This window comes from Gracilinanus agilis, chromosome 3 (genome assembly GCF_016433145.1).
Source record: "Gracilinanus agilis isolate LMUSP501 chromosome 3, AgileGrace, whole genome shotgun sequence".
In the NCBI taxonomy this organism is placed as follows: Eukaryota; Metazoa; Chordata; class Mammalia; order Didelphimorphia; family Didelphidae; genus Gracilinanus; species Gracilinanus agilis.
Genome location: NC_058132.1, coordinates 144,086,952 through 144,109,891, shown reverse-complemented (window position 1 = coordinate 144,109,891; position 22,940 = coordinate 144,086,952). Strand labels below are relative to the sequence as shown.

General features: G+C 36.6%; 1 protein-coding gene across 2 annotated transcripts in view; it reads right to left on the bottom strand.

The window, feature by feature from the left end:
• Nucleotides 1-6,117: 6,117 nt before the first annotated feature.
• SPATA13 (spermatogenesis associated 13) overlaps nt 6,118-22,940 on the bottom strand; it is a 30,199-nt gene continuing 13,376 nt past the window's right edge. The window contains exons 5-9 of one of the 2 annotated variants that reach the window (XM_044668294.1): nt 21,034-21,163; nt 13,131-13,503; nt 8,971-9,045; nt 7,401-7,419; nt 6,118-6,667 (exon numbers count right to left, since the gene is read on the bottom strand). In XM_044668294.1, the coding sequence (XP_044524229.1) occupies nt 6,529-6,667; nt 7,401-7,419; nt 8,971-9,045; nt 13,131-13,503; nt 21,034-21,163 (736 nt within the window). In that variant the 3' untranslated portion in view covers nt 6,118-6,528. Of the gene's footprint in view, nt 6,668-7,400; nt 7,420-8,966; nt 9,046-13,130; nt 13,504-21,033; nt 21,164-22,940 lie in introns of both variants that reach the window. The other variant, XM_044668293.1, reaches the window with a different exon arrangement.

Genomic DNA, 22,940 nt, shown 5'->3' with positions numbered 1-22,940 from the left:
GGCTAGGGACCGTCCTTGGCCCAGGAGTGGTAAGGGTGGGCAATAGGGTCAAGTGACTTGCCCAAGGTCACACAGCTGGAAGTGTCCGAGGCCGGACTTGAACCTAGGACCTCCAGTCTCTAGGCCTGGCTCTCAATCCACTGAGCCACCCAGCTGCCCCTTTTACATATATAGCTGTCAGTAATTTCCTAGACAAGTGCTTTTGTTGTTCAGTTATTTTTCAGTCGTGTCTGACTTGTCAACACCCCATTTGAGGTTTTCTTAGCAAAGATGCTGAAGTTGTTTGCCATTTCCTTTCCAGCTCATTTTATAAATAAGGAACTGAGGCAAAAAGGGTTAAAGTGACTTTCCCAGAGTCACACAGCTAGTAAGTGTCTGAGGCCATAGTTGAACTCATGAAGAAGAGTCTTCTTGATTCTAGTGATCTAACCACTGTGCTACTTAGCTGCCCTATGACAAGCACTAGCATTTGGGAAAACACAAACTGTTAAGAGTAATAGTGGATATCTTCCTCTACTCTTTTTTCTCCTTCACTGCATCTTAATGAATTTCTTTGGCAAAAGTGCTAAGTAAATGCTATTACGACCATAATAGCTTCTTTCATTCCTCACTCTCATTAGTAAATTAGCTAGGGGGCAGCTAGGTGGCTCAATGGATTGAGAGACAGGCCAGAGATGGAAGGTCCTGGGTTCAAATCTGACCTCAAACACTTCTTAAATCTGTGACCCTGGGCAAGTTACTTTACTCCCATTATCTACCCCTTACCGGTCTTCTGCCTTAGAACCAATACATAGTATTAATTTTAAGATGGAAGGTAAGGGTTAAAAAAAAAAGTAAATCTGGCTACTACATTTACTCTTTTTTGGCTTTAACCAAAGTACCCCTATCTTCCATAGCTCCTCTGACCTTTGGAATAGATCATCATTATTCATTCTTGGTTTCAAGGACTTCTACTGATAAGCTCCCACCTATATCATTCCCTACTTTCTCATCCCAATGCTTACATAGGCTTCTTTATTCAATTAAATAAATATTATTTCTTTCAGATACTATGGTAGGTGCTGAAGACACAAGGCACAGCTAGCCACTACCCTAAGAAACTTATAATTGAATGGGAAGAAATAGGATACTTATATATTCATTATGGTAGAAGGCAGAATATGGCATCAAGAAGGGAAGAAGAAGAAGAGCTATGGGAAATGAGAGATCATTTTTAGCTGGGAAGAGTGGGGAAAAGCTATACAGACAACCACCTGAATTGGACTTTGAAGGGATTTCAACAGGTGGAAAAAGGGTAGAGCTCATTTCAGGTGTGTGTAAAGCTATGGAGGTAGGAGAGGACTAGGGGGAGTCAGGGAGTAGTCCACTTTGGCTTTAAAGCAGAAGACATGAAGTAGAAAAATAGATAAGGCTAAAAGATAGGCTGGAGTCAGACTGGGGTGTCTCTGAATGCCAGGATAAGGAGTTTATGCTTTTACTTGGGAAGTAATAGAAGACCAAAGAAATTTTTTGAGTGGACTATTACATCATGCATACTTAAGAAGTGTGGAAAATTAATTAAAGTAAAAATTGGAGGAAGATGGGTTAGGAGATGGACAACGAATATTTAGATTAGATTATGGTGACAGCAATAGTAATAGAAAGTAAAAGACTAGATGAGAAACATTTCCTCTTTCTTCCTTTTCTTCTCCCTCTTTCCCCATTAAGCAAGCTTCTTCAGAGTTTTTTTAGTTCCATTTTTCACCTTCCTTCCTCTCTTGAGAATTTGCTTTACTGTGGCTTCATCTAGAAAAGTCATATAAAACAAAAAAGTGCCTAAAAGGAAAAGAAGTAATTCCTGGGAAAGTCAGGGAGACACTTTTCAAGGAGTTCACAACTTATATCTTATTAAAATTGCTGGAAACCAGCTTTACAAATTATTTTATTTTACCATACAGAAGCAAAATGAAAGAAATGGTAGGCACACATCATTTACAAGAAATAAAATCATTTACATAAAACCACATCAAGAGGAAATAAATTTTACAATACACCACTTCAGTTCAAATATATAACCAAGTTTCAGCAATTCTGTACATCATACCTTAGCTGTCAACAGCTAATTCATCTGTTTTGAAGCTGTCACTTGATTTACATGGGCAACGTCACTTCGATGTAAAATAATGAGTTAACATTTACATGATAAAGGTTATAAAAAAATAACTTGGCAAACTATGGAAGCAAGTCATACAGCTAGTACTAATATTTACACAATGATAATTGCTAAATTACAGAATCACTTAGAAGGCATTTCCTCACTACAAATGCCAATACCTGCAAAAGGGCCAAAGATGATACTGACGAGTATGTGTTATACTTAAGGAACTTGGCATTAAAACTTAAAACAATGGTATTTTGCAAAGATTAATTATAGTCTATTTTCAGTTTTATCCTGAGCTCCTTCCTTCATTATCTATTGGTGAAAAAAATCAATAGCCAAGGAAATGAAAAGCTATTTGTGAAATAATCTCATAATAAAAAGTTTTTCACCTGACAAGTTCAGAAATTAAGGGTTGTCTAATCAAACATTTTGATAGGCTGGATGTTAAGGTATGTTTCTCCAGCTATTCCAGTATACTACTACTTGCCTTTTATCCTATCAGGGAAACCATGATTGTAACAAAAGTCCTGTGAGGCAGAGAACTATTTCCCCCTCTACCTAAAACCCACAAACCACCAACCATACATCTTTAATAATTCTTTCCTAAACCTCAGGCAATTACTGCTCTAATCAGAGCATGTTAATTAACATTGGGGGAGGAGTGACAGACTTCATAAAGGTTGACGAAGAGTTATCCACTCGGAAAAGTACCAGAAAACATAGAATTTATAGTAATGTGCAATATATCCAAAATTTTGAATATAATGTAGCAATAGTTTTCTTAATGATCCATTATAAGAAAAATTTGCTCAAGGGGAATTGTTCTTCATATATGAAAGAGCATTGTTCTTTTAAGTCAACATGAGGTTCATATTTGCTTAATAGACAAGGAACCTGTCTTTGCCTGGACTATGTATTAACAGGGCATGTCAACACTCAGCAATGTCATCATCATGTGATGGTGAAATGCTTTAGCTACCAAGTTGAGAAGGGAAAAAAAATCAAATCTACTGAAATCTAAAGCTGTATTATTAAAACTCCATATATATTTTTGACAAATTGTGAGTATTTGCTCTCTTTTTTTGTTCACAGTTCACATACCAAGAACCCTTTTTTTCCTCATTAGAAAACTTGGAAGTCACAGTCAATATCTGAGCATTGGCTTGTATTCTTCTGCAAGGTGATTGGATATTTTTAATATAAATGGACTCCAGAGAGGTTAAATGACTTGTCCCTTATCATATGAGCAATAATAATGGCAGAAGCTAAAAGCTCTGGGTTCTTGACTTAGGTTCTACTACTTATTCCAGCAAATCATTTAACCCCTCCAGGCCTCAAATTCCTCATCCATAAAATGAAGTGGGAGTGACTTCAAAGGTTTGTTCAGACTCTAAAATTCTATTTCAAGCCTTTATTTCTGTCAAAAGTTGTCATTTCAAAGGACCTGCCTAATTTTCTAGCTACTGAGTTCTGAAAATACATGAACAACAATATGGTCTATAGCAATGATTTCATCAGTCTAGGGAGCTTCCAAGTGAGGAAATATCTTTGACCAATTCAGGTCAGCATCTTCTCTACAAGAGTACTAAGAAGTTAAATCACTTGTCTAGCATCATGTAGCTAATACATGGAGCCAGGATTTGAACCCAGGCATTCCTGGGTTGGAGGCTAGCTCTCTACTCACTACATTATGCTACTTCTCATGAACAATATAAGATGAGACACATCAACGTATTTCAATGTGCTTTAACACTTACTACACTATACAGGGAATAAAGAGAAGTTACCCATGAAACTCTCTTCTGAGTTCTAAAAATTTTTTTTGGAGAAACTCATGTACATAATCTGTGTAGTGAGACCTTTGCTTTCTTTCTTTTCTGCTTTCTTAGTTAAATGTGACTTTATCTGGAGAAGAGAATTTAGCAAATGCAAAAGGACATGACCCTTTCAAATATTTTAGAACTCAAAACATATATTATCCAAAATCCAAGACATATAAACCCAGACTTAATGTGCCAACCATCATCTTATTCTTCTTTGAGATACCAATCTTCAGGATTTTTTAAACATCTCAATAGTATTCACCCAGGGAAAACATGTAGATAAGTGATTCGTACCCTGTTCAGATTCATTGGGATGAATCGAAGTTGGCACAGTGACTTCACCAGATGGCAGCAGATCTGTATTTGAACTGAAACTAAACTCAATCAGCCTATTTCTCCAAATTAATTCTTTTCTATTTGGAAGACTGTGGAGGTAGATGAGCTGAAAGTCAGTGTTTTGGATTCAGCAGGGTAATTCTTACAGAAGCATTTAAAGCTTTGCAGAAAAAAAACATATTGCTTCAGTAAATTTTTGATATTAAAAAATGAAGCTCTTTAAATTTTTTTAAATTGAGTTTTCGTTTACAAATGTAACACCATCAAGTAATTCCATTTATTGCCCTAAGGCAATTCTGTCACATAACATGGAAAAGCTGTTAAAAATTGCTGATTAATATACACTCCACTTAACATAGACATATCACTATAATTATTGCTAATGGGTACATCAAAGGAATATTAAGTTTTCAAAATTCATCATTCTTTTTAAAAAAAGGTCTGTTAGTAAAAAGGCCAATTATACAAACACAATTAAAACTGAAGTGCCTTTATTTCCAATCTTCTTGTGTTTGCTCTTTCCCAACAGTTAGCCTTCAGGAAATCCCAGACTTAGAGAGGAAGAGGCTAGAGAGTTATATTCTGGAAGACCTAGACCCATTGTTTGTCCTAACAGATTTTGGACGAATCAACCTGCTTTTATTCTCAGAGTATGCCCATTAGAAATTGTTATCAATCTGACAAATGCATGTTAACATAAATACACTTTCAGAAAACAAAGGCATTCATTATATAACATAAAGTTCTCTCCTTCAGTGTGTTAAGAAAATAAAAGTGACAAGCATCTTGAAACTCTTGAAGAGTCTCTCATAAGAGATTTTAAAAAATCATTGTTTTATTAAAATTCATATGGTTATCCACAGATACTGGCACTGTGTCATTAGTTGGAAAAAAAGGGAAAGGAAAAAAATCTACAAAACTGGCCATTATCCATGTTTTATATTTTGTCAAGGTCTTCTGTAAGAGTTAATATTCAGAAATTTGTTGTCACTTTCACGAAGGAATGTTGAGTCACAAGATCAAAACCTATTTCAAAAGCATAAAGGAATGCTTTCCTAGGTCATTTCATACCTTTCTAGCTGAATGGGTGTAATTTTGGAATTTATTTTGTGGGAATGCATGGAAGGAAAAAAACACTGGAAAAAGTACATGAATGCTCTTCTAGAGTTCCTGAAACAGCATATTTTACACATTCACAATATCATCATAAAAATGGAAATACTTATATTTTTATAATGAAAACAAGCATATGTGACTGGCAGAGGAATCTCAGAGGTTGAGTTATGAGTAAGAATTGATGTCTGCATGCTAAATTATGGAATTTACATGCAGGAGAGTGACTAATTTGAGGGAAAATGAACCAAATTGGACCTGGGTCATTTTACTTCCTTCCTTGAAAGCAGCAGGCCACTTCTAAATACGTGGATCACCATGGTTCAAGTTACTGTTGCCATTTGATTCATCAGTAGCCTTTTTTTTTCTCTTAGCCTGCAAGAGAATGATGATGCTGTCCACCATTTCCCACTACTATTTGGGAAATTTTAAAAGTACAGAAATAAACAGGAAGGGCCTTGAATGTCTTCTGCAGCTGTGAATGGGTGAGATGACTTTAAAAGATGCCTTGATGCATAGCAGGTGGATCCCTTAGATCCCATTGAACACATGACAAGAAGAAGAAATGTTTCAGTTATACAGATGATTTCTCTCAAAACCAAAAATGGTATTGGGAATGTAACAGTGGTCCTTTAAAGCTAGTCATACCTTGGGACAAGATGAAAAAACAAGCCCTTGGACCTTCATCTTTGACACGGCAACAACTTCCCTGGTCACCAACATGCTCGTCATTAGCAATGCCTTTTCAGTAGAATCAACATTTGCTTTAGAACATGCCACTGATCTCCACATCTCTGGCCAATTCAGAACAGAAAGAATATGGAGGTTTTCAATTCAACAAGCCATTATTAAAAGGCTAGTATGCAAAGCACTGGAGCCATTGTACTGGGCTGTCTTATGACTGTGATTCATAACCTTCTTCTACCCTTCAAGAAGGCAGCTAGGTTCCTGGAATAAGGGGAGCTGAATCTTGTTCTCTCCTTCACTGATCCCCAACAAAGATGAACTCCAGTTCTGGGTCCAAGATACTTTCCTTGAGGTTTCAAATAGAGGAAATAAAAGAGCATGTCTCTTTTCCACACAGAGCCCCTGCCAGCAGGGAGATAATTTTTTTTTTCATTTCTTGAATGGTGTGAGTTTATTGAAGGTGTGCCAAAAAAGAGACGGCTTTCTCTTAGGTTCTGCCAGGGCAAAAACTTGTTGTTGAGGAATGCTGGTAGGCACTGTGATGTGGCGTTGATGAATAGGATGCAAACTTTGATGGGGGGGAGGCAGGGAACACCCATTATAACCTAAAGCAGGAAAATATGAAGAAGTTAATTTAAGCATCCTTCATGAACCAAAAGAAAAAAGACCAAAATCTCATTGACCTCCAAGGCTTCAATGATGACATCTGCGTAGATAATTCATAAACTATACCTCCAACTTCATTCTCTCACCTAGAAAGTCAGCCCCCTGTTTCCAATTATCTTCCAGATTCCTCCAACTAGATGACCTATTGACACTTCAGATTTAATATGGCCAAAACTGAGTTCATCATTTCCATCTATGAACCCGTTCTTCCCATTAATGTCGCTCCTTCTAATGACACAATCGTCTTCTTGACTACTTAGGTTTGTAACCTGAGTTAACTGACTTTCCCCCCTACTTAATTTATATCCGACCAGTGGTCAAGTTTATTCTATTATAATACCTCTAAAACATCTCAAACATTCCTCACTCTGACTTTCTTCTTACTCTTCCAACATACTAGTTAATGCCTCTATCAGTTCTGAGCTATGCTATCTTGTAATATCTTTTAGACCTGTTTTCTTGCCTCTTTTCCACTCTCTCTTCTGTCCCATTCTTCAATCACTAGCTACTTAATCTCCTAATAGATTTCTTTAATCATGTTATCTGCTGCTTGAAAAATAGTGGCTCTTTTTATTATTGTTCAGTCACTTCTGTTTTGTCTGACTCTTCCTAATTCCATTTGGGTTTTTCTTGGCAAACATGGTTTGTCATTTCCTTCTTCAGTTTTTTTGTTTTGTTTTGTTTTGTTATAGATGAGGATTTGAGGCAAACAGGTTAATGTGACTTGGCCAGGGTCACATAGCTACTAAGTGTCTGAAGCTAGATTTGAACTCAGGTCCTCTTGATTCTAGCCCCACATTCTATCCACTGTGCCACCTACTTACCAGTAGTGGCTCTGCCAAATACAGTAAAAATTCCTTGGGGGACAGCTAGGTGGTTCAGTGGATAGAGGGCCAGACTTAGAGATGAGAGGTCCTGGGTTCAAATCTGGCTTCAGATACTTCCTAGATGTGTGACTTTAGCCAAGTCAGCTAACCCCCATTGCCTATCTCCTCTTGCTCTCTGCCTTAGAATCAACACATAATATTGATTCTAGGACAAAAGTAAAAGTCTTTTAAAATTCCTTTACTATTTAGCCTTATCGAATAAAGTAAAAATTTAGAATAAGAAACCAACTTACCTGTCCAAGATTAAGTTACACTATTCTTTGGTTATACCCCCGCCCAAAGTGGTTCACTTCCAACTTCATCTATTGAAGTTTCTTTCAAGACCCAAAACAAGTGATACTACAAATGTATAGTATTCATTGGCCCCCTCTTCACTACCCATTGAGAAGTTATTACTTCTTCTCATATTTCTATTATTATTATTATGATCAAGAAATTATCTCATTCTTATAGCACTTTAATATTTATAAAGAACTTTCCACATTGGTAGTATACATGTTATTCTAAAAATAAGGAATTTTAGGCTCAGAGTGATTACATGATTTGCTTAAGGTCAATACTCTTTCCTAGTATCTATCTCCCAGAGTTATTGTGGAGATCAAATGAGATATTTGCAATGCCTAGCCCAATGCCTGGCACATAGTAGGCATTTAATAAATATTTGTTTCATCTCCCCTACTTTCTGTTGCCATTTCACTGCCTCTATGAACTTTTAATGGGAATATTATACATTCTTTATTATGGGGTATTATATGGATTATACATACTTTAAGACTTTGTATTATGTTTTCGAAGAAGGTAAGAGTGTGAAGACATTAACACCTCTTTAATTTATTCCTTGAGACTTGACTTAATCCCTTTAGACTGTTATTTGTTGGATGAATCAGAATGTAGCCTATAAACCATAGGAAGAGAGAACTTTTGAGATTTCTTCTTAACTGCAGAAAACATGTCAGTGAGATAGCAGTTCACCTAGTGTCCTAGTATCACTAAGAGCCCTTGTTTCAATCTGAGCTAGAAGGAGAGTGATAATAACAGAAGGAGGAAGCTGGGAAGTTGTTGAGTGGGTTTGCCAAGTATGACCTTACTACTCTCTAGGGATTTGTAAATTCCAAGAAGAGAAGTATATTCAAAAGCAAATCTAGATGATTTAAAAATCATCTATTATTTTAGATGATTACATTTCATTTTACATTTTTTATCTCCATTACTATCTTCCATTTACACGAATAGGTAAGAGCTGACTACATATACACATAAATGACATAGTTTTAAAATGTAACATTTTAGAATCTGAAATTTGTTTATGATAACTTACCTTTTGACTTTCCATGGCCTGGTTTTTGAGCATTTAACATAGCAAGTTTCTTTTGAGATTCTGATATTTCCATTCCTACATTGGAAGGGGGGGGGGGGAGAAAGAGAGACAAACCGAGAAAGAGAGAGAAAAAGAGAAAGTTGATAACACATATGTACAAAGTTGACTGCTTCTATGCAAGGGTTGTTTCATTTTTTTCATCTGTCTGTCTATCTATCTATCTATCTATCTATCTATCTATCTATCTATCTATCTATCTATCTATCCATCCATCTATCTATCTATCTCTATCCACCCACCTACAGAGAGGAGGGCTTAACAGTTTGCAGGCTTTTGCTGAGTGCTTATGTCAGTTAAGAGGTTTTAGAATCTTGGAAGAGTTCAGTTGGACCTGGGAACTTGTGGAGGGAACCAGGGGCCAGTCGAGCTCCTTCTGGAGATTGAAACCTTAGCCTAGTTTTGCAGTTTTTTTGAGATTTGTTAATTTAGATAAAACCTCTGAATCTCCCTACTCTACCTCATTTTCTACCTTCATTTCCCTTACCTAAATGTCTGAGAAGAGTGAATAAGGAGAGTGAATCAGAGAGTTAGTTCAAATCTATGAGAGTTTAGCCCTACCCTTGCAGTAATTTACCTAGGGAGGTTTTGTATCCATCATCCTAATACCTTTTGATTTCAAATCACCTTGAGAGCTGAGTAAAGGCAGATCCTTTCTCAGTCTCCCATTCCTGCTTCCCTTCCCCCACCTGAAGTTTCTCTAAGCAGCTGCTAGGGCTTCCTTGATCCTTTTACCCTGACAATCTATCCTGAGAAGACAATAAGCCCCTTTGTGTTTAAAACAGACTTTTTGGTTACTTCATTAGTTAATTAGTAAGAAAGAAGAGGGATAGAATCAACATACTCTGGGTTTGAGGGAAGCCGGGGAATCCATTTTGAAGGAAGTGTAACTTCAAACTCAGCCCCTTCCTGTGATACTAACTAAAGCCTGTAGTCAATTTCAATCTGTCTTGGCTGACTCTAACTTGGCTGTATAGTGTCTTTTCCTTGAAGGGATCAGTCTATTTCCCTTCAGTATTGTGTCTTTAGCCTAAGTCCCAGTCTGTATTCTCTGCTGCTGTTTGCCTGTTTAGATTAGTTCATCCTCTCCCTGGCAATCCTTGTTACCTCAGTGTTATACTCCCTGAACTCAGACATTCCCTTATTTCTCCTACCACCTCAACTACCATCCTTCATCATTGAACCTTCCTCATCCACTATATTGCCTTAACTTCCCTACTACCTAGTCTGTTCCCTTGATTACCTCCAGCCTTGGGTCCCTTGCGTTGTCTTATTCCCTGATCCTACCAGTTATTACCCCTAGCTTCAGCCTCATATTATATCCTGCACCTCATCCCATATTACCTCCTTTCCTAAGTTCCCTATAACACTATCTATCTATCTATCTATCTATCTATCTATCTATCTATCTATCTATCTATCTATCTATCTATCCACCCACCTACCCACTACCCACTGACATTTATGAAAAGAACTTCACCTTGTTCTATCAGAATCTCTTTTCCTTCAACACTGCACTCAAGTGTTGCCTCTTCTTCCATTAAGCCTTTCCTGTTCACCCCATGAATTAGTGATTTCCATTTCCTCATATATTCCAGGAGCATTTCTTCAGGAGCTCTCTTGTTTCTTTTATTTCCTCCCTGATTTATTATTCCTAAGTGGGTTTGTGCTGTCTCTCCTCATTAGATTATAATCTTTTTGTTGGCACTATGTTTCAATTTTGTCTGGTTATCCCCAGAGTCTAGCCCAGTGCCCGGCACACGGAAGCTTAAAAAATATTACTACCCCTCAATGAGGAAAGCCCCTACTAGCAAACTGTTGGAGTAACCTAGAATGATTAGACTTGTTCTGTATTGCGGGGATTAAGGGTGGTGGTGTCTTGGTTTCTACTTGAGGACTTATGCTTTATTTTTTTTTTTTATTTTAAACCCTTAACTTCTGTGTATTGACTTATAGGTGGAAGAGTGGTAAGGGTAGGCAATGGGGGTCAAGTGACTTGCCCAGGGTCACACAGCTGGGAAGTGTCTGAGGCCGGATTTGAACCTAGGACCTCCCGTCTCTAGGCCTGGCTCTCAATCCACTGAGCTACCCAGCTGCCCCCTTATGCTTTAATTTTTAAGGGAGCTTGGACTACATCAAATCCAGCTCTTAGAGGCTATGGGACATTGCCAAAAAAAAAAAAACAACAACATTTTGGCACAGTAGCTTCAGACTTAAAAATCCAGCCACTTTACAGTCAGCAGACACTGGGAAAATTAGAAGCCTAAGGAAAGACAAATAGTGATGATAAACTGAAAAGTAACTGGGGATCAGTAAAGGAAGATACATTTACATTAAGCATAATATATAATGCATGGGGCCTAATCTTCATGAATGAAAAAGATGGGATAATGCATAGGTAGTTTTATCTAGTCTAAAACTGCCTGTGCAACAAACAAAACTTTAAAGAGCTTTGTGAAAATATCATTTAAAGGGAAATCATCTAAGATAAGCCAGTATGGACCATGATCACAATTTGTCTCCTTTGGAATTACAGTAATGATAGCTCACATTTCCCTAGTACTTAATGGTTTATAAAGCACTTTCTTTCCAGCTACACTTGGAGAAGAGAGGTCCTATTTTACAGATAAGGGAATAGGTACTCAGAATGTTTAAGTGATTTGCCCAGGGTCACGCAGTGAAGCAGTGTTAGAACTGTTCTTTCCAAGATAGTAAACTTTGGGATTTTTTGGGTTCAAACTTGTGGCTTCACTGGTATGAGAAACTTCCATTAAGGAAATCCAACTAAAATCTCACCTGCTGGAGGCTCCCTCTTTAAATCTACTAATTATTTCAGTTAATTATTTCCTATTTATCTAATATATAGTTTGTTTTGTATGTATTTGTGTGTATGTTGCTTCTTCCATTAGACTTTAAGCTTCTTGAGGGAGGGACTATTTTGTGTCCCTTTTATCCTCAGTGCTTTGTACAGTGCCTAGCAAATAGTAGGGGCTTAATGTTAATTAATCAGTTGATAGAAATTCCCTCAACCATAGCAGATTGACAAATACTTTTCTACATGGTATTTGAGAACTTTAGGGATGGAGGGAAGACCAGAGGGTTAAATGACTAGTTCAAGTCAGAAAACCTATATATCTTCATCAAGAATAATACTTGTTTAGGTCTTTTTGATTCCATCTAAGGCTTGTTTCTTTACTTACTCTGTTATGCTCTCTTTCAGCAGAGGTTTTTCAATTATGAAATTGTATGGGGTTTGTAGGTGTGGAATACATGGGATAGGAAAATAGAGTTAAAAGAGGGAAATAGAAAAGTTTTTTAAAAAATCTTATAGTAGGAAAACTTTTATGAACTGATACAGAGTGAAGTGAGCAGAACTTAGACAATAATTTAAAAAAATAACAAAAAATATATAAATAGAAACACTTTTGAAGAACTAAAGAATTCTGCTCTCTGCAATAACCAACCACAATTCCAGAGGACTAACAATAAAACATGCTACTCCATTCAAGTGATGGGGCTCAAAATGCAGAACGAAGCATACATTTTTGTGAGAATTTATTTTGTCTGATTATGCAAATTTGTGATAAGGGATTTGTTTTGTTTTGTTTTATTTAACTGTGGGGAGAGTTAAAAAGAGGGGGATTGGTGACTGTTGTCAAAAAAAAATAAAGACACCTCAGACACTTCCCAGCTGTGTGACCCTGGGCAGGTCACTTGACCCCCATTGCCCACCCTTACCACTCTTCCACCTATGAGCCAATACACAGAAGTTAAGGGTTTAAAAAAAAAAGACAAAGAAATAAAAGAGGATCATTGAAGTATTTAAAAAATAAGCACAGCATAGCAGGCAGACCAGAAATAGGTAAGACATCTTTGACAGTTATGTATTGAATATATTATATACCTTTGAGGAAAAACATGCTGTACATAATCGATTCATGGTTTCATGTATAATCCTCTTTTTTCTATTCTACTTTGTATGGGGAAATGCTCATTTTATTGGGGTTTTTAAGTTTAGCATAAAAAATAAAAAAAAACATGCAAAAGGAAACAAAAATAAAAATGAAAACTCCAAAGGGACTCCTTAGCATTCTGCTACTCACCCATTTCTTTGTCTTCCTGTACTCGCCTCCTTTCATCAGCACAGGCTTGTAGCCACCTGCCTTTATCCTCTTGCTTTTTGGCACAAAATAAGTACACCTCTTCTGTTGATTTATTGATGATTTTGAAGGCATTCTTTACATTGATATTATAGTCCTTGTCCCTCCCATCCTCTATGTCCATCAGCTCCATCTCATCCATGTCAATTCGGCCTTTGTAGTATAACATGTCTCGTCTTAGTAGGTCCTTCTTGCAGAACACAAGTTGGTGGTCAAAGAGGAAGAAAGTCCTCTGCTGGCTCTTTCCTTGTTTTGTGATTTTGGTCAATTCTCCTGAATGGATCAGTTCTGAACTTCGGTCTAAAATATTGAGCCCCTAGAATGAAGGCAAAAAGTTTAAAGCTTTTCCCTCCCTATTCTAAATAATTTTTTCCTCCTGAGATGTATTTATATAGAAAAAATAGGCAGATCTATTGTCATAGGATCTTTAATAGACAAACCATCCTGCATGAAGGATTTAGTACTAGACACCCCAATTCTCAGGAAGTTAAATCCTTATGGGACAGGATTGAGCTTTCTCTGTCTTATTTGTTCAAATATGAAATTTCTTTAGGTGTTTTATTATTTTTTAATGGAATGATGAAATATGACCAGGGATCCTAGATTATTTGGAGGAATTATCCATAAAGACATCAATTCTCTAGATAAAGATAGAACAAAATTATTGTATGGCATTAAGATTAGCAGGGAAAAAAAAAAGATTAGCAGGGAATCTGGCCTCAGATATTTCCTAGCTGTATGACCCTGAGCAAGTTATTTAACCCCCACTGCCTAGCCCTTACTGCTCTTCAGCCTTAAAACAATTCACAGTATTGATTCTAAGGTAGAAGGTAAGAGTTTAATTAAAAAAAAAAAGATTAGCAGTGGTTGATGGCCTATACAAATTCTCAAGAACATTAGGGGAGCCTGGAGGCCATTATCTTTTCATCTGTTTGTCTTTGTGTAGCCCTAAGTCTGCCTATCTGTGTGCCTTTCTTTCTTTCTTTCTTTCTTTCTTTCTTTCTTTCTTTCTTTCTTTCCTTCTTTCTTATCCCATTTTTTATCTCACACAAGAATTTATCTAACCAAAATCTATTCCCAAAGGCTCATTCAAATTATTGTCAGGCTCAGTGTAGATGCTTGAGTGGTTTTAGCCCATTTTCAGCAGTCCTCCAGCATCAATAGCAGGAATTACATAGTAGTATTCCCACACCTAGCAGGATCATTGTGAACTCCCTGAGGCAAGAGTACCATGGTTTTAGAAAACCTAGGTTTTCTATAGAACAGTTCTCTGAGAGAAGGGAGAGGTAAGGGTATAGAGGGAAAATGAGGCAATATAAAAACAAAAAATACCTATAAAATTTATTTAAAAAATGAAAAGAAAACCTTTACTTTCTAAGCCAGGGTAAACCACAGGGGCATAAATTAGGAGGAGAAAAAAGCCCGGTTTTAAGAACAATGGCCATAATAAAAGTCGTTAATGAATCTAACAATAAAGAGCTAACAATGTATCAATCGGTGTCAGATTCAAAAGATTTCACCTATGTTACATATTCTCCTTCTCTCAGGACAGAATGTAACTCCTCTAGTCTTCATAAAATGCTGTAGCCAAATGAATAAAGTATCATTGGGTAAACAAATGTCTAGCACAATTTAGTACTGGCAGAAAATGCTGTTTTGGATTTCATTCTGATTTAACGCAAATTTTATTTTAGTTTTTATTTAATTAATTTAGGATTCTTACTCATGGTTACATGATTCATGTCCTTTCCCTCCCCTTCCTTTTTCCCCCTCCCAGACGAGAAATTCCACTGCGTTTTACATGTATCATTTATCAAAACTTATTTCTGTATTATTAATATTTGCAATAGAGAGATCATTTAAAGTCAACATCCCCAATCATATCCCCATTGAACCATGTGATCAATCATGTTTTTCTTCTGCATTTCTACTCCCACAGTTCTTTCTCTGGATGTGATAAAATTCTTTCTCATAAGTTCCTCAAAATTGTCCTGGATCATTGCATTGCTGCAAGTAGAGAAGTCCATTACATTCGACTGTGCCACAGTGTATCAGTCTCTGTGTACAATGTTCTCCTGGTTCTGCTCCTTTTGCTCTGTATCAATTTCTGGAGGTCTTTCCAGTTCACATGGAATTCCTCCAGTTCATCATTCCTTTCAGCACAATAGTGTTCCATCACCATCAGATACCACAATTTGTTTAGCCATTCCTCAATTGAAGGACATCCCCTCATTCTCCAATTTTTTGCTACCACAAAGAGCATGGCTATGAATATTTTTGTACATGTAATTTCCCTAGTAGTGGTATGACTGGATCAAAGGGCAGGCAGTCTTTTAAAGCCCTTTGGGCATAGTTCCAAATTGCCTTCCAGAATGGTTAGATCAATTCACAACTCCACCAGCAATGCATTAGTGTCCCAATTTTTCTATATCCCCTCCAACATTTATTACTTTCCTTTTCTGTCATATTAGCCAATCTGCTCGGTGTGAGGTGGTACCTCAAAGTTGTTGTGATTTGCATTTCTCTAATTATAAGAGATTTAGAACACTTTTTTCATGTGCTTATTGGTAGTTTTGATTTCTTCATGTGAAATCTACCTATTCATGTCCCTTGCCCATTTATCAATTGGGGAATGGCTTGATTTTTTGTAGAATTGATTTAGCTCTTTATGAATTTGAGAAATTACACCTTTGTCAGAGGTTTTGGTTATAAAGATTTTCTCCCAATTTGTTACTTCCCTTCCAATTTTGGTTTCATTGGTTTTGTTTGTACAAAACCTTTTTAATTTAATGTAATAAAATTATTTATTTAACATTTTGTAATACTCTATCACTTGCTTGGTCTTAAATTCTTTCCTTTCTGATCTGACAGGTATACTATTCTATGTTCACCTAATTTACTTATAATTTCCTTCTTTATATTGTTATAAACTTAATAGGTTTTGATAAAAGAGAATAACCAGGGAAGGCTGTTAGGGGTATTTATACTCCCAGGCCAACCAACTTTTGCCCCTGGCTCATGGCACCTGGGAACATTCCCATCTCTCCAACTGTCTCCCTTGTTAATCAAGGTGAGACCGACATTTCTCAGGTTTTGAATATAACAATATTTAAGTCACTTACCCATTCCAAATTTATCTTTGTAAAGGGAGTGAGATGTTGATCTGAAGCTGATCTCTCCCATACTGTTTTCCAATTTCCCCAGGAGTTTTTGTCAAATAGTGGGTTCTTGTCCCAAAAGCTGAGATCTTTGGGTTTATTGTACACTAGCTTGCTGAGGTCCTTTACCCTAAATCTATTCCATTGATTCTTCCTTCTGTCTCTTAGCCAGTACCATATTGTTTTGATGATCACTGCTTTATAGTAAAGTTTAAGATTTGGTGCTGCTAGGCCCTCATCCTTCACTTTTTTTTTCCATTAGTTCCTTTGATATTCTTCATCTTTTGTTCTTCCAAATGAACTTTGTTATAGTTTTTCCTAATTCATAAAAAAAGTTTCTTGGTAGTGTAATAGGTACTAATTTACTGAAAAAGTAAATTAATTTGAGTAGGATTGTCATTTTTATTATATTAGCTCATCCTACCTGTGAGCAATTAATATTTTTACAATTATTTAGATCTAGTTTTAATTGTGTGGAAAGTGTTTTGTAGTTGTGTTTGTATAATTTCTGTGTTTGTCTTGGCAGATAGATTCCCAAATATTTTATATTGTCTATGGCTGTGATGGGCAAACTTTTTAAAGAGGGGGCCAAAGGAAAGGAAATGCTCATCTGTCAGTCTGTTTCTAAGGCAACTCTTTCAAAGTTTCACTGTATTGTATACTACTCATTGTATTCATCAGATTTGAATAGTGTCATGCTGTGGGATAGAACATTTCAGGGGGCCGCATCTGGCCCATGGGCTGTAGTTTGCCCATCACTGGTCTAGGATGATTTTAAATGGAATTTCTCTTTCTAACTCTTGCTGTTGAGTTGTGTTGGAAATATACAGAAATGCTGATGATTTATGTGGGTTTATTTTGTATCCTATAATTTTCCTAAAATTGTTAATTATTTCTATTAGCTTTTTAGTTGATTCTCTAGGATTCTTTAAGCAGACCATCATATCATTTGCAAACAGTGATAGACTCCTCATTGACTACTTAAATCCCTTCAATTTCTTTTTCTTCTCTAATTGATACCATTAGTGTTTCTAGTATAATATTTAATAATAAAGGTGATAATGGGCATCCTTGCTTCACTCCTGATCTCATTGGGAAGGCTTTTAACTTGTCCCCATTACGGATACTTGCTGATGGTTTTAAATATATACTGTTTATTATTTTTAGGAAAGGCCCATCTTTTCCTATACTTTTTAGTGCTTTCAATAGGAATGAGTATTCTATTTTGTCAAAGGCTTTTTCTGCATCTATTAAAATAATCATGTGATTTCTGTTGGTTTGGTTTTTGATATGGTCAATTATATAGATGGTTTTCCTAATATTAAGTCATCCTTACATTCCCGGTATAAATCCCACCTGATCATAGTAAATAATCCTTGTGATAACTTGCTGGAGTCTTTTTGCTAGTATTCTATTGTGAAGATGTGATTAACTCTCCCTTGCCCATTTTTAGATTTAATCACCAGAAGGGTATATATCCCACTTATCTTTAAGTATGGGGAGGTCTGTGACCCACGTATGCAATAGTGGGTGATGAATCAGAAATGACTAACTGCCCCCTGGGACGTCCTAAGCAAAGCTATGGCTGCATTTGGTCCATGTAAAGTGGAAGGAAGGCACAGGAAGTGACAAAAGGAAGGGTTTTTAAAAGTGGCAAAAACTTCCCATGACAATCTTTTTTGCCTTTGAACTTGACTCTGGAGGAGTTCTGGCTGGGGACCTCAGACTGCTCTTAGATTTTCCCTTAGAATTACCACATGGGTGAGTGAAAAAGGCTGACTTCCTTTCCTGGCTTTTCTGGAGGTACTAGCCTCCAGAGAGGCCTCTCGTCTTGGAGGAGGCCTTGTAGCTAAAATTCTTGTTTAATTTACCTTTGGGCCCCCTTTTGATGGGGTCTCTGAAGCCGTGTTTGGTTTGGACCAGGCCAGATTGATTATCTACTCTCTGCCTGATTTCCTTGCATTTACTCTTTTTCCTTTTGTAAATAAACTACCATAAAATGTCATCCAGACTTGAGTAATATATTTTTGGTGACCACATTTTTTTATATTTAGTACAACCTTTAATTTTAACCCTTACACTATTTAAGATTTTTGTATCTATGTTCACTAAAGAGATTGGTCTATAGTTTTCTTTCTCTATTTTTGGTCTGCCTGGCTTGGGAATCAGTACCATATTTGTGCCATAAAAGGAATTTGGTAAAACTCCTTCTTTGCTTATTTTGTCAAATAGTTTTTATAGTATTAGCCTTAGTTGTTCTTTAAATTTTTGATAGAATTCACTTGTGAATTCATCTGGCCCTGGGGATTTTTTCTTGGGGAGTTCCTTGATGGCTTGTTCAATTTCTTTTTTTCTAAGATGAGATTGTTTAAGTATTCTATTTCCTCTTTTGTTAATCTAGGCAATTTATATTTTTGTAAATATTCACCCATTTCCCCTAGATTGTCATATTTGTTGCCATATAATTGGGCAAAATAGTTCTTAATAATTATCTTAATTTCCTCTTCATTTGAGGTGAGGTCACCCTTTTCATCTTTGAAATTGTTAATTTGATTTTTTCTTTCTTTGTTTTTATTAGATTAACCAGTGCTTTACCTATTTTATTTGTTTTTTCAAAGTATCAGCTCTTAGTCTTATTTATTAGTTCAATAGTTTTCAATTTTATTAATTTCTCCTTCAATTTTTATAATTTCCAATTTAATTTTTATCTAGACATTTTAAATTTGTTTTCTTTCTAGTTTTTTAAGTTGCATGTCCAATTCATTGACCTCTGCCCTCTCTTATTTGGAAGGAACTAAAACCTCTTGGTAAATCTTAAAATGCTATTATAAATGCAACTTTTGTGATTATTGTTGTTGTTATTGGATGACTTTGGAGGTCCATCCAAATCTGAGATTTTATGATTCTGATTTTCTCTCAGATTCTTCATCTGAATACTGATCATGGTATTGGGAGAGTAAGGTGTCATGTAGAGAATTAGTAAAGTCCCTTTCAGTTCCATGACTCTAAATTTGAACAATTTGAAACTTTCACCACCAATTCAATATTCATTGTGTTGCTTGTCTATTTAAGACAATATTCTTGTTTTGAGGAATCCCATAAATAGAACACTTGTTGTTGAAGAGTGCACAATATATAGGAGGGAGAATAATAGAGGCATGCAAATAATGATAGTGCAAAGTACAATATAAGGAGTACAATGTGCTAGGAGCTACAGAGGAGAAGAGATCAAATGATAGGGAATATGGAAAAAACTTCATGAAAAACATGTCATTTCAAGTTGGACTTAAAGGACAAGTAGGTGGAGACTAGGTGGTGATGCCATTCAGTCAATATGAGTAAATATGGGGAGACTTGTGGCATATTTAGAGAACAGTGAGAAATCCATTTTGGGTGGGGAATAGAGTGAGGAGGAGATAAGACTTGGAAGAAAGGTTGAGGTTAGATTGTAAAAAAATGTTGACTTCTAATCTGGTGGAATTTGGACTTTATTTAGTAGGTAATGGAGAACAGAAAACTTTTAAACAAAGGAGTGACATGGTTGGAAGGGCGCATTAGGAAGACTATTCTGGCAAGCATCTCCTTGACAAAAAAAAGTCCATCTTTTAGAGCAATGTTCTTCTGGTGATGCTATATGGCTATAAGTCATTGTATACCTCAGTCTGCAAGGGGTTAAAATTGAAAGTCATCCAAAAGACAATGGAGAGGTAGATAGAACTACTCAGGAGAAAGGACATAAGGCAGGCTATATGAGATGTTTGATTGGGGGAAAAATGGGTTGGTACTACAATGAAATTGGGGGATAACCAATTGATTTACTGAGTTTTCCACTGATATTCATATAATGTCCAAAGACCTAGAGAAAGGAACTAATGTTTAGAGATGACCACCTGTGGGGGATTTAAAAACATGGCTAAGAGTTGCAGAAGCTGACCAGCCATAGAGAGGTTGCCATCTTTGTCAAAGTGATGAGATAAGAGATCCACTGAAGTAATGGAAAGAAAATGGTAGAAATGGGGTAAGATAGAATAGTGTGGGGGCAACCATGCCATAATCCAGCTAAAAAATAGGGGTGCTGAAACAGAGTGATGGCAATGGGACCTGAATGAAAGTGATGCTCTGGAGGTACCCTGGCAACTGACTTGATTTTGGGGAAGAAGAGGAGAATGAAGAGTCAAAGATGGCACCCACTTTATGAACCTGACTGCCTGGGAGAGATGTCATTAACAGAACCTCCTTTAGGCAAAAGACTAAATTATTGGTGACTCCCAGACTCTGTCAAGCTATGTTGGGAAAGCCCATTTCCATTACAGGAATGATGGGCCAATCAAAAACTCCTTCCTGCCCATCTAAGCCTCAGAATTTACAAGCCAGACAAATCATGTCTAAAAACAATTCTGTGGATAGCTGATTGATCTGCCCTCAAGCAACATCTCTGCACTTCCAAAGACGGGTCTTACCAGTTTAGGATGTGGTTTTCATTGAGTCAGTGACTAAGATGAGCAGGGGGACAAAATTAATGCAAATAAAGCAAATGACTCTACAACTCAATAAAAAGCTGCTAAAATATTTATAGCTTAAGAATACCCCATGTTAACAATAAATGGCAGAATATAAAGTATGCTATCAGAATGATAAGACAGAGGGAAAGGGCATAGGCAAGTGGTGGTGGCAGGGTTAGCACTTACCTCCCAGCCCACAATGGACACTTGCCAGCGTGCTATCTTGTCTATACTCTCTAACTTGCGTTTACGCTCGTTGATTAAGCAAGCTACATTCTTCATGGTCTCATACGCTGCCTTTATATTGTTGTAATCGCTGAAAAAAAGGGGAGGTTGATTTTAATAAAATAGTATGCCAAGAAAAAAATAATAGCTGCTAAGATAATCACCTAAGTCACCAGGGCTTAGTCACAGCAAGACTTTGTACCAAATGGCAAGTAAACAGTTACTGTTTTCTGTTTTGTGGTCAGTCCTGAATAGACTATAGTCTGCAGACATTAAGTGAGCTGACTGAAGGACAGAATGTATTCATTCATTAGCCAGAAAGCCACATGAATGAAAGTGAATTCCAGCCAGTAAAAAGCTTTTTCACAAGCATGCATTTTTCTCCTCAAGAAAGAAAATCTGTTTTGTTTTCTTGTTCTTTCAATTCTATTCTTTTATACAAAATACTTTAAAAATCTTCAATTCTTTATGGCCAAAAAAACCTAAAACCCAGCATCAGCAACTGATAAACTAATCAACAAGAATCAGATTGCTTTCTGCAGTTGACACAGAAATGCAAATATTCATTTGATTTCTAGATACAAGCCTTAATTTACAGTGTCTCCTGTGCATTCTGGTCAAGCCAAATGAAACTTAACTGTCTTCTCCCCAACCAGTTTCCAGCTTCTCCGGGGTGTATGGTAGATTGGAAAGGATAATAATCTGGGAATCATAAGATATGAATTTCAGTCCTAGTTCTGACATCTGATATCTGAACCATTTCCCTAAGCCTCAGTTTTCTTATCTATAATATGGGGTAGCAATACTTGTACTACCCATGTTACAGACCTGTGAGGAAAGTGAATTTTGTGTACTTGAAAACACTACATATGTATGAGTTAATATTTTCCATTTGTACCACTCCATGAAGGAGCACAGGTCCTGAACCAATGGGCAATGGAATTCTATTCCACACACAGGTTAAGCAATACATTTTAATGGTACACATTTTTAAATGTTCTCCAACATTTTCAGATTGTGCAGACATAGCCCCTAGCTTCCTCCTTGGGACTAGAAACCCTGAGGAGGTTGGAGGGAAGGGCAGAAGGGGGAGCTTGATAGCCCATTCTATTATCTATTGACAAACACAATAAACACACAGCATCAGGGAAATCCCAAGCCCTTTCCCACACAAAGCAGTCAAGATAGCTGTTTTTCAGGGTGAAATCAAAAAGTAACAGAACAAACTCAGAGACCAAGATGGGAGAAGCAAGAAAGTAAAAGTAAAAAGAAAGCCATGAAAGAACACTGATGAATTCAATGACCAGTCTCTATTCTTGAAACCAGTGATGAGTCATCAAGACATATTTTTAGATACAGCCAACAATGGAATTTGTTTTGTTTCATTCTGAATCTTTGTGTGATGATTAGTTTTTTCTTTTCCCTTTTTTCCCCATTGGTGGAAGAGATTAGAGGGAAAAAAAACCCCTGGTTTTTGATACCTGAAAGTCAATTAAATTTAAATTTTTTAAAGAGTAATGGTTGACTTCTTTCACTTGCAAATATATAAGCAAACTACTTCCCTCATTCTAAGTTCTTTAAGCCATTTTTACATCAATTCTTGAGTCCATTGTGCTATATTCAATTACTGTCCTTCTTCAGCCCTATCTAATTTTAAGAAGGGGAGTATGGTTAGAGAGAAAATAAAAGAGTCAATCCCTTTATGCACTGAGAGTTGTTAATCTGATTACTTTGCTGGAGATAGTCCCTCTGAGCCAGAGCTATTATGCTTTTGAAAGGTTAGCATCCTATACATAGGACCCCTTCCCTCCCACTTTTCTTACTGTAGCCACAAAGGCTACCCTGTCAATGCCTTGTTATATTTTTTG